The sequence below is a fragment of the Rutidosis leptorrhynchoides genome, chromosome 4, assembly GCF_046630445.1.
Source record: "Rutidosis leptorrhynchoides isolate AG116_Rl617_1_P2 chromosome 4, CSIRO_AGI_Rlap_v1, whole genome shotgun sequence".
In the NCBI taxonomy this organism is placed as follows: domain Eukaryota; kingdom Viridiplantae; phylum Streptophyta; class Magnoliopsida; order Asterales; family Asteraceae; genus Rutidosis; species Rutidosis leptorrhynchoides.
Window position 1 is genome coordinate 387,434,255 of NC_092336.1, and position 12,431 is coordinate 387,446,685.

General features: G+C 33.2%; 1 protein-coding gene and 1 long non-coding RNA gene across 2 annotated transcripts; both read left to right on the plus strand.

The window, feature by feature from the left end:
- Window positions 1–2,040: 2,040 nt before the first annotated feature.
- Window positions 2,041–4,230, plus strand: LOC139841900 (uncharacterized). The gene has a single exon (XM_071832087.1). It carries the CDS (start codon window positions 2,041–2,043, stop codon window positions 4,228–4,230), a length of 2,190 nt encoding a protein of 729 aa, XP_071688188.1.
- Window positions 4,231–8,847: 4,617 nt separating this feature from the next.
- On the plus strand, window positions 8,848–10,113 carry LOC139845356 (uncharacterized). The gene is made up of 3 exons (XR_011758286.1): window positions 8,848–9,091; window positions 9,667–9,767; window positions 10,045–10,113. It is a non-coding gene; the product is annotated as an uncharacterized lncRNA (long non-coding RNA).
- Window positions 10,114–12,431: the final 2,318 nt, after the last annotated feature.

Below are 12,431 nucleotides of genomic sequence, written 5' to 3' on the forward strand. Positions count from 1 at the left end.
GAACATTTGCAGTTTATTGATGAAAGCTATGTTGAGTATTTGGATGCCTTAATGATCAAAACGACTGGAAATCTAAGAATGCTGATTAGAGTGGATCAGTTTGAAGGTGCAGATATTAATTTGTTGCTTGGATTGTTGACCAGGTGCACAACTGAACAGACTCATCCTTTTAGAGTTAAGTTGTTGAAACACTTGCAGGGTAAGTTGCCCATGTTGAAGAAAATGAGATATATGAAGAGCAAGTGTAAGTTGATTGAGAAGGAGCTTACAAAACTGAAGGAGTAGAAGAACAGGTAGTTTTGACATCATCAGATAGGGGGAGATTGTTGGAAAATGATCTGATGAGTCAAAATGTTTTTGCAGGAGTTTAGAGTCTGAATGTTAGAGTCTGGAGTTGCATAATCTGTTGTGGTCAACGGTTTAATTACTTGATAATGAAGCTATGGGAATTCTGGAGATCTGGATAAATATTTAGAAGATCACGTTTTGATTTGATATTATCTCTAGAAGATAAACACTGATTTGTTTAGAATATTAATAAGTTTAAGTTTATCTTTTCCTATTTTCTAGTCAGGTAGTTTTGGAAACCAAATCATAAAGATTTGGTTTATCTTGTATAAATAGGGGTACGATGATTCTGTATTTTGTATCTTTTGAAGCACGAATACTTTTCTCTCTTATTCTATCAATTCGTGTTCTCTCAATTTCATGTTCATATAATTCTTATTTATTGTTTATTGAGAGTCTTGTGTTCATAATCAAGTTATTGTAAACTAATACAATTAATAGTATTGTTTAATTGCTAATCAGTGGGAATTAGTAATTGTGTTGACTAAGGTCAGGGTGTACGTGTGAGATGGCATAGTAATCTTTAGATCATGGGTGTAACTAGATCATGGATATGATCATGCATGGTTAGTGGCAAGTATGGGCTACTGATAGTTTCCTAGTATTTAAAGTAAACGCATTGTAATCGATTATTAAAAGTAATTTTTTCCTTTATGGTAAGTCACATGCATGGTTAGTGGCAAGAAAGTCACGTGCATGGTAAGTGTGTGAAGCAAAAATGTAGTCCCAATGGTTTATTGGTTTCCTTTATGTTTTAAACGTAATTTTTTCATTTTGTTATTGCATATTAATAAAATTGTGAGATTGAGTTTGATTGTGAGGGCCTGTGTCCCAACATATCGATCTGGGGTCTAAATTAATTGTCATAGTGGGCATTATTTTCTCCCTTTCGCACATGGAACAATCATGACATTATAACCTGAAGGAGACATAAAGAAGAAAACATCAAACAATTTGATCAGTGAAACCCACCCATTGACTGATGACTTAGACCATAAATGAATGGAGTGTGTGCAGTGTAAGATATTAGTAACTCTACTCTACTACAACACTTCATGAATATTTCTTAGAAAAATTAAACTACACTTTTTCTACCATAGGGAAAATTTTAATTTCTCATTTACTAATTACCTCTGAATCAATTACAAATTTAAAATTTAAAATTTTAATTTCTCATTTACTCGAAAACCTTGTTGGCCGATTTCAAATTTTAAAATTCTCTAGTTGGCCGTGGAATAAAGCAATCACAACGATTGCATATAGTCACGTTATTTTGCTTGTGTCGATTTAATTTTTCGCATTGTTCTTTCATTTATCTTTTTGTGAGTTGAGTAATTTTCTTTAATTACTCGTATTGTTGGGCCTAAAATATTATTTCATATTGATTGATGTACCTAATGGCGTCACGACCATAAAGTTATTTATCACGAACCCCAAGTCTCCTTTCAATAAGGATGTGGGCTTTCAATTGCATAATTTGCATTGACTAGAATATTGGACGCAACTTCTTCGAATTTTCTTGATATAAATTATGGCTTGTTATAAGATGTTTATAGATATTGATCTTCTTCACATTTCACCAAAATACATAAAAATCAAATTCAAAATTAACTTTTCAACATGTTCGAAGGTTGTTACAATATTGTGTATTCTTTACCAGCTGCACTAAACAATAGCTACGTGTATGCAAACATGACACGAGAGAATGTGGACAAATTGATATATTATTGTGATCTGGCATGGTATAAGGAAGTTGAAGACATGCAAAGCAAACCTATGGTGTGGATTGGCGTCTATGTAGCTGCAGCATCAATTCTGTGCAGCATTGCTATGGGTGCTGATTTGTTGCACGGTTTTAGAAATAGGAAATTGTGGTTTCCATCTAAATATTTCACACTCGATGCAGCATCTATCACAGTGATTACTGTCGCCATGAAATTACCTGTGGATCTGAATACTTTCATGCCTGGATACTTAGATCAAGTAACCAAGTTGGGAAGCATGGCCTTCATGTGTACGATGATGGCAAACATAATGCCTTCTTTGGCGTCTATGAACAACAAGACACTTCTTGCAAACGTCATAGGTTTGGTTATTCTCGTTATCACTATTGTTGTCAATATTTGCATCGAGATTAGTACCGGTGTTATACAAACTACCAATATATATGTGATCTTGATAGCAGCATACATCTATCTGGCTATGTTACTGTGGTTACTAATAATCATAATTTCTTCAGCTATAATGATTCCTTCTACTAAGCAAATTTTAGAATTCAAATACCAAGTCGCATGCAAGAGAACTCTAGACGATCAAAATAACTTAATGGCTATGGTTGAAAATCTCAGGCAATATGTTAGAAAATATTGGGTTATGGCTGAAAGTGGCAGCCCTCAATTTGTGTTGGCTAGTAATCGGTTATCCTCTACTTCTGCCATAATTTGTGTAATTATTCTACTCATTGAACTATTGCTATGTATATCATTGCAATTTGAATTACGGGATACTGGCGAAACAATATCTTCTGAGTGGGGGTCAGATTACAACTGGTCAGTGTTTTCCATCTTTATATCACAGTTGATTGGGATCGTAGTTGGTACCATTGCTCCAATATTTCGATGTTTTACAATAATGAACTTCAATTTGTTCACTAATAAAAATCATTTTGTGATCTTCAAAGTAGAAAAGTACTGGTTCCAGCAGTTGTGTGAGTGGAAAGAAAGCCATATAATTTTTCTATCAAGTGGTTCTTGGTCATTAACTTTTCTACGTAATTTGAAAAACCTCTTTTTAGAACTTTGCATTCGCATCCAAAAGGTTATTGTTGTATCAAGCAAGATGATTGGGCTTATTCCGATAGTCATTTCAATCTTAATCATGTATATTTTACGTACTTGGAAGTCATTGGTGGCAATGTTGTTTAAGCTACCCCCATTTAAAGAAGATGATGACATCAACAGTGACCTAAGTGATTACGTATTGCAACTTGAAGATGATATGAAGCTTAGCAATCAGACACTGAAACGCATTTCAAACGCCATCAATAAGTTTATCCAAGACGCAGAGAAGGAACAAAATAAGGATCTTTTAGTGTTTCTACATCCTTCTACCGGATTTAAGGGAGTAGAGAGTTTTGATAGCGATCAAGTTGAAGCGCTAACTTCCGTTAAACTTGTTAACAGTTGGAGCTTACCGGTTGTAACTTTGACATGCATCGCCATTTCTCTCCCTAATATTTCTAATGTTGCAGTTCATAGGTTGCTCGATAATGTTCGCGAAAGTCTTCGGTATACTAGTCTCGTGGAGGAAACCGTGAATAATACACGCGAATATTCAAATATATTAAAGGCAACTACGACCTTGTGGTATGAGGTTGAAGAGAAGCGCATGTGGTTGGAAAACACTATCAAAAAGGGTGCTTTTGGAGGAAAAACACCGATAGAAGTTCTTGAATGGTTTGCTGTTAAAGCTAAAACAATTGTTTCAGAAAACGAGACTACGAATGGAGAAGTAATGGTGAACAATCCAAAGAACTTGATTCTTGCTAATTCAATGTATCGTAATGCACAAACAATATTGTTCAACTACCAAGCGAATGTTGAAATGATTAATGAAGACATAAAGTTGTTTGAGCTTTTATCAAGCATGATTTCCGACATATTATCTGCTTGCTTCACCAACATACGACGAGTCATAGAGATGAAGTGTCGTGAAAGTGTCATAGAGAAACGGGAGAGTAGTGTCATGGATGCCGCTAAATTGTTTGGTAGAACTCAAGAGATACTAAAAAGAGTTGAAGGGTGGGAGTTACCAAGTATGGATTCTGGAAAAATGGGATTTATTGATGAGTGGCGTCTTCATTTGAAGCGAACGATTCCTTAATATACATTTCTTTTCATTTGAGAAAATGTAAAAAATTTGTTCCTGAACTTCATTATTTTACTGTTCAAAGATTTTAATTGGAGCAAAATAATATGTTATTGTAACGTTAATTTTCGGGGATTTGAAGATAGGTAAAGAAAATAAGGTGTAATTGGGATTTAATTTATGTATTTTGATTTTGATAATTTGATTTGATGATAACGAGGTTAGAGGTTCGCTGCGCGTTGCTGCGGCTCCCTACTTCGTTTGTGGAATGGTGTTTATTTTTTATATATACGTCTTGGTCTCAGCAAAAAGTGTACTTGGAAGTGTATAAATTATCTTTGAATATGTAAAAAGTAGAAATAGAAATAGAAATAGAAATACATATTAAAATGGAGTTATTAATATAGTAAAAGTAAAGATTAAAAGTTATGGGAAGGAAATATTAGAAAATTGTTTTTCAAAAGAAAAAGAAAATTTAGGAAAAAATAATAATGAAAGATGAATGGCTTTGAATAGAAATATTAACACTTTTTACGTATTTTACAATTACAAAAAAAAAAAAAAAAAAAAAAAAAGTGTTAACACTATTTTAATATTTTACAATTAAAATGCACATATATAAAAGATAAAAGATTGATATAAAAGTAAATTACATTATTCCTAAGTGCATGTTTGGTGATTCATGTCATATCAGATGAACAGAATATGCGAAAGATGGAGGGCTTGCCTCCTCATTCCCTTTTACTTATATTCACCATTGTATCTTATAATCATACACTTTTTTCACTGAACTTCTCTCTTCCACATCAGCGTTACATCAGCACAAACCTTTTAACATTCATTTCACATTCCTTTCACTAAACACTCACAATCATACACTCCATTTCAAAATAAATATACCCAAAAAATATATCTATAAAATATAAAGTGTACAAGCAATTAAACACAAAGTACAAATAAAAAAAATAGTGGGTCCCAATTTTACCTTTGGCGAGTAGTTAGAGGAGTGGCTAACAACCCATTTAACGAGTTGCTGGTTTTGGTTGTTATCCGCTAACCATCGTTAACGGATGGGTTTAACATACCACTACGTGTGGCCTAAGCATTTGTTAATAGAAATTATATTGATAGTATAAAAAACAATACAATTTTTTATATAAAAAATTATTGTTTATCTATACATATATACATATACATATATGTAATTAAAAGTACAAAAGAATATACGGAAAAACAAAAGAGATAAGAGAAATGTTTTAGAAATTTTAAAACACAAACATACTGTAAAAATAAGATGTAACTAAAAGAAAAAGAGGAAAACAGAAAGATTTTAAAGAAAATGATAAGAAAAGAAACTTAGAAAGAAAAAAAAGACCTAAAAGATTTTAAAGAACAAAGCAAAAAAAAAAAAAAAAAAAAAGAAAGAAAAGAAACATAGGAATGAAAAGGACCAAAATTAAATTGACTAAATGGGTATTGAACCTGAGTGTATGAGATTCTCGATGGGAATTTTATTTTTTATACACATAACATATTATTTAATATTTACACTTAGCGATTTTTATTATAAAGAAGTTAACAATTATTATTATTTCTCTTAGAGCATCCGGTGTGGGCAAGGTCACCTCGGCGTCGGCTGGATCTCCGACGGTCGGACCACACCAGTTCGGCGTCGGTCCGGCGTCGAGGTATTCGAAGTCTTCCACTCGACACTGTGGAGATGGGACCCAATTTCAAATTTTCGACCGTCGCTCTTTTTTTCTTCTTTTTTTTCCTTCCTTTTCCTTAGGGGTGTTCATCGGTTCGGTTTTCGGTTTGTTCGGTTTATTCGGTTCGGTGTATTTGGTTTTAAATTTTTTTTAGGCAAAACCGAAAACTGAATTCAAAGTTAAAACCGAACCGAACCGAAAATCGAATTCGGATTCGGTTCGGTTTTCGGTTAAAACCGAATATTTTGAAAAGACTGAGAACGATGTTAGTTTAACTGTGGCGTTACTGATGTCTTAGTTATTTATATCCGAAAACAATGACGTACTATTAAATTATCAAGAATTCGATGATTTATTAATATTTACAACTTAATTATGACGTTTACTACTTCTGTTATTAAGAAGAAGAACATAATAATTTGAGAACATAATTATAATGTGAGATACCAAATCGTCATATGGGTGAGAACATATTTTATCGATTCGATCGTAAATTATAATGACATTAAAACATAATTATACAAATTAAATATTTAAAAATTTTGAATTCGGTTTTGAATTCGGTTTTCGGTTAAACCGAATTCCGAATTTTCAAAACCGAAAACCGAACCGAAAACCGAATTCAAATTCGGTTTCGGTTTGACTCGATCCGAAAACCATTTTTCAAATTCGGTTTGGTTTTTTTCCGGTTTGATTTCGGTTTGGTTTTCGGGTTCTACGGTTTCAAACCAAATACCGACCACCCCTACTTTTCCTCCATTTACTTGTATTTAGTATTTCATTGTGTGTTTTATGAAAATAATTGGAGTTGTGCTGTAGATCTGTGATTAAGAGTTGAAGTTATGTTGCAGGTAAGATGTGAAGGAGATGAGTTTTGTCATATTTTTATTTTGGTCCCTCAACAACTTATACGCTTCCTTTTAACCCCTTAAAATACACCCGTACTAATTGTTTGTAAATATTTCACTAAAAAAAAAAAAAAAAAAGACGATACATTTATGATCTAAATAATAAAATGTCATTATATAAAACTTTTTTTATATAGAAAATATTTATTTAATTAAAAAAGATAAAATAAATGATTAATAATAAATATTTTCTCTTTCCAAGACACTGAACTGACAATCTTCCCAATTCCCTTGTTTTTTCACCAATGCCAGTTTACAATGTCAGTCCAGTCAGCGTCCAGTCATCAGCAAGACACTGAACTAACACTGAAATGATGCGTCACCACACCCAGTGCTCTTATATACTAATAACACCCCTAATTTTGGTCGTTTCAGTTTTAGATGCGCATCCTTTTACAAATAGTTTCACCCCCATCTTTCCCTCCTCTACTTTTGAGCTGCCACCCTTAGACCACTCCCTATAGTTCATTACTAGCTAATTACCCGTTCATTACCCGTCATTACCCGTAACTAACCACAGGCACGTGCTAGTTACCCGCATCCACCATCAATTTAACGGAAGTTTTAAGTTTAGTTATAGGAATTGTGGGTCCAGTGGTTTTTTATTGTTGGACTTGATGCTTTATTGCTTGTACGTTATATATTAAGAGCAGTATTGTTTTAGCCATTATAGGGAGTGTTTAATTATGAGTTAGTTAAAGGATATTGGTGTTAATATGACACTGATGTGAAAGGTTAAAAGAATGAATAGTTTAGTTACAATAGGTGGCCTTAACTACATCACATTTACGTAACTCTTTCCTATTTATTTTCTATTTTTTTCTCCCCTGCCTGCCCTCATCTATGGCTATTTATTTTTCACGTCTTCATCGTTTCTGTCGGTATTTTTTGTTTCCTACATGAATGCAAACCCTAATTTCTTCCTGCGATTGAATGAAAAAAAATTAGGGTTCAGAACAAATTAGGGTTTATTCTTGCCTGATGTTGATTATGGCTTCCGTTGAACGACTATTGTAGCCGGTAAAAAAAAAAAAAGAAAGTGACGAGCTATTTTATTTTAACTTATAGACAACATCAGGTATTGAATAGGAAGAAGAAACTGCATTCAGCTGCGAATTCATTGCAATTCATGATATCCGGAAGTTATTAAAGTAAGTGTTTATGCTCTCACACTTGTAATCTACCACTAAATAATTGAATAAAAGCATATTATAGCAGGTCTGGTGTGTGTGTGTGTAGTGTTGTGTACTCTGGATTTTGAAGTTACTGAGTGCCTCTTTTTATTAAAATCCAGGTTCGTATAATTTGTGCTTCATAGCGTCATTAGCTTGTAATCGATAATACCTTTGTGTTTGTGTTTTGTGAACTGATAGTATGTTGCAATCAGTGAATGTTTCCTTTGATTGTAATTTTGTGAACTAATTACAATTAATACAAAGAGATACAACAAAGGTGCTATAGCACAAAAGCCATTGTTATATCAGTTTATTACATTTGGTTGAGTTATACTATAAGAATCAACATTTTTAATACTGGTATTGCTACTGATATTTACAGTGTCAACCATATTACCTACATATAGTTCAGCTGCTGCAAATATATACACCAACACCATTGACAGTCTCTGCCATACTTTTTTTTATTATTATAATAGCTGCACTAAATCACTTATTATACCATATTTCCAAATTGAGTCAACAGATACCATATGAGGTTTATTACTACCTTTCATCACCTTACTCTATATAGGTTACATGGTCAGCATTATAAAATGACTTTCAATAAACAAACCAAAACTCACAATATTCTGTCAGACAGTTTTTAGCAGCTCGAACATCACTCCAAAACCGAAATTAGCAGGTGACTCACAAAAGTTGAAGAGCTTTCGCAGATGACAGAAAAATGTGCCCTCTACAGGTAAACTCATTCTTATAACTTACCAGCTAATACTAATAAGATGCTCTTGACTGTAATGTGGTTGAGATATTTTATTTAAAAATTTTATTAACTTATTTGTTTATTGCAACATAATAAGTTTCAACATTAAGTTGCTTTATTTAAGCTTATATAATATTTTGTGTAGCATTTAAAAATAGATGCTTCTAAATCGGTTCGTAGCAATCATGTACCAATGGTTTTGATCACGTTCATTTCTCAGATGACGAAGAGAGCCCCACAACATCGGAAAAAACAAAAACTCGGATATGCAACAAAAAACGATGACATCTTTTGGGAAGTGACGACACCACTTTTTACATGGTAATATCATAGCAATGATTCTGAATGTCACCAAAAGCCTGTAAATTTAAACGAAGTACTAGATCTTTTGTATGCCTAACTACTTTAGAAACCATTTAACTTTTGTACCGTGCACATGGTAACCCAACAAACAGTCTTTCATGTGCTTAAATGTTTCAGAAATCGCAAACAAAGGGTGCTTACTATCTTTACTAAATATTACAACACAAAAAATGCAAACACGATGTCAATAACTCCCCAGCAAATCGGGAACCAAAGTTACTTTGTTATTTAGTCTCCGCTCGGGTATATAGACTGCACCTGTTTTGATGGGTAACCAAGTGGTTGTATATTTGAATTTTGAAATGTTTGAAAATATCAATGATAATGACATTTCACAAATAACTACTAAATTTTTATGAGATGAACATGAATACCTTCTCATTTAGTGGCTGACTAATTAATGATAGTTCAAATTGTGTGGTCATATGCATCTTGATTTGTTTAAATGTTATTGATTTTCACTTACTTTTGTGTTCGTTTCCAACCGAGAAAGTATATCGTCAACATTTAGCTTTTAACTGAATGTGGTGCAGTTTAGGAAGCGTGTATGAGGAAGCTCCTATTCTATCTAGAAGTTATTAGTACCAAAGTTGATCATATTCGGTGATGCCAGACAAGAAAAACAAATAATAAGGTGTGTTTGTATATTTTTCCGTTATGTTTGTAATCAATTAAAGCACATTTTTCAATTCCTACAACAACTTTTGGAGTGTATAGTAGCTTTTGAGGGGTTAATTTGGTTACAAATATCATGTTTATCGATACATTTTTTATATATGTTGTCCGTTAGGGAGGACTAGCATAAGATTTTTAGTTAATCTGTCACACATTTTTGTTGCAGCTATTTAGTACATGTTGTAGGTGCTACAATATCCTTATTATTAAGTATTTTGTTTCAATGTTGATTTTAGGAGCAACCTTAGATGACGTATGCGGATCGAATGGCAAATGCAAATGTACCATTGTTGGCTACCATAGAGCATACTCGAGTGCTAGCATACACTCAACTTAGAATATTAATCCTAAGTTTCAGGTTATCTTTTAATGAAGTTCATATTACTTTCAATGTTGTTGCTTCTTTGAGATTTTTGATGATATATTTCATGATATGCAGAACTCAAAATTCTATCATTTTGTTTCAAAGATGAGTAGTAGAGAATTGCCTATTGAGAATAACCATGTGAAGTAGTCAACGCAAATACAATGTGTGTTCATGTAATGTGTTAGATAATTACGTTTAAGTCGGAAACGAAGCTATAACAACAATTTGTAGCATAATCGCTTACAATTTTCGAGCACTAGCAGCGTAGTCATTAATCGTTTACAAATTCTAGCATAATATTTACCAAGTGATTGGTCATAAGAAAATACCCGTTGTGTTTTATAATTGTTGTTTTTTGTTATATCGAGTCATAAAGCCTTCAAGTTTATATGAATTGTGGTTGAAGTAGTTGACTTGACTAGCCTGTTGTTTTTTGTCATTGTTTGAAGTGGTTATTGTCATCTTATATTTAGTAATATTGAACACTGCAAATTTGTTTAAATCCATTTGACTCCAATTTATATGTACCTTAAATTTGCTTATGTTGGAGATTTAGCCAATAGTCATTTACAAAAAAATGGTCATTTTCAGTTGTATGAGTAGTATGTTGCTGACTACAAAAACTTTATTGGTTATGATACTTATTATGTCTAATTAGTTATGTCTTTCTATTTTATACACTTTATGTAACTGTTACTCATGTTATGTTGTGATGTTCATTATGTAGGCGTTTCTTATTTCTATATGGATGTCGATAATTGCAGTTTCCTTTGTAGCTAATATACAACCGTCATCTAGACGCAGCAACGCGCGGCCCGCCGCTTTTAACTAGTTATGAGCAAATAGCGTATAGGTTAATGAATGAAATCGGTATACTGAAAAAATATGGTTTGGTGGGATTAATTAGTTAGGGTAAACTAAAAGAGAAGGATAAAGTAAAAGGACCATAATACCCTTATAGGCTTGACACCCCACTTAGCAGAGAAAATTAACATTACACGGAGTGACTTTTTGCAAGATTTGAGAACCTCGGTGGCTATTCTTACCAAAAAAAAAAAAAAAAAGTTTAGTGATTAAACGTGCAACATCATACAAACCATGGGGACTATCTGTCTAGTTTTGTCTAACATAATTCTAGTAACCATTAAATTATGTTTAGATCTACCAATCAATATATCTCAATACTTTTGACATGAATTTAGTTCATCATATTAGAATTTATAGTGATATAAAGTTTATGTTAATCAAATACTATAGAAAATAAATTTAATGTATTTGTAACTAAAACTCGACGTATTATATCAATTGGTCCTCGCGATTGTAACCTAGTGGTTGGAGGACATCCAACATACATCAGTAGTCAGGGGTTCAATCCAATTCTCATGTCCCTTTAAGCATGGGTTAAACAATTTTCCTCTCACATGTTAGCCGTGAGACTGGTCGTTGTGGGGTCGTTGTGGGGTCGCTAGAGGGTTGGTTTAACCATTTTTTTTATTATATCAATTGATACTTGTTCTACATGTTTGATGGGCTTAATTGATTATCAATTGATATAATACAAAAAAAAAATGGTAAACCAACCCTCTGGCAGCTTCGCGGTACCTTCTTGTTCGGCTTCTTTTGGTCATGGTGTTGTAGATTGGGTGGGAGCTGAGCTGATTGACTCGGGTAATTGCTCTGTTTTCATTAGTAGAATTCTTAATTCTGTAACTCGTCATATAATCTAGTCGACCTTTGGTAAATTCGGTAACCTAACGGATGTCAAGTTTTGGCGAACGAGACGATATTCTTTCTTTTCATTCGACAATGAAGGTGTTGCTCACAATGCTATCGCTAACTTTAACGGTTCGCTCATCTTTGGTCGACCAATTTTTGTGGGAAGACCAAAACGGAAAAATTCGGGTTTCTTTGGTCGTCAGAGAGCTCCTTCTACCACTCCACAGATCAATGTTAACCCTCTCTTATCAAACAATCATCATTTAGTTGTTTTGTTCGTTGATCAGATTCATTTGGTGTATACAAAAGTCTCGACTTTTCTTATTTCACACAAAGCTCATGTTTCCCATTTAAGCTTTTTCGGTGTCTTTGGTTGTGTGTGTATTTGTGCCGATAATGAGATTTTGACAAAATTATCAATACTCGATCTTTTGACTTTGTGCTTGTTATACTCTTCAAACCATTAGCCGAGTCAATTTTTCGGGTAACTTAGTTGGAAATCATGGGTGTTTTGGTAAAGTATGTGTTGAAAGATAGTGC

Coding starts and splice junctions, on each gene's coding strand:
- LOC139841900 (XM_071832087.1), top strand. CDS start 2,041: ATGACACGAGAGAATGTGGACAAATTGATATATTATTGTGATCTGGCA.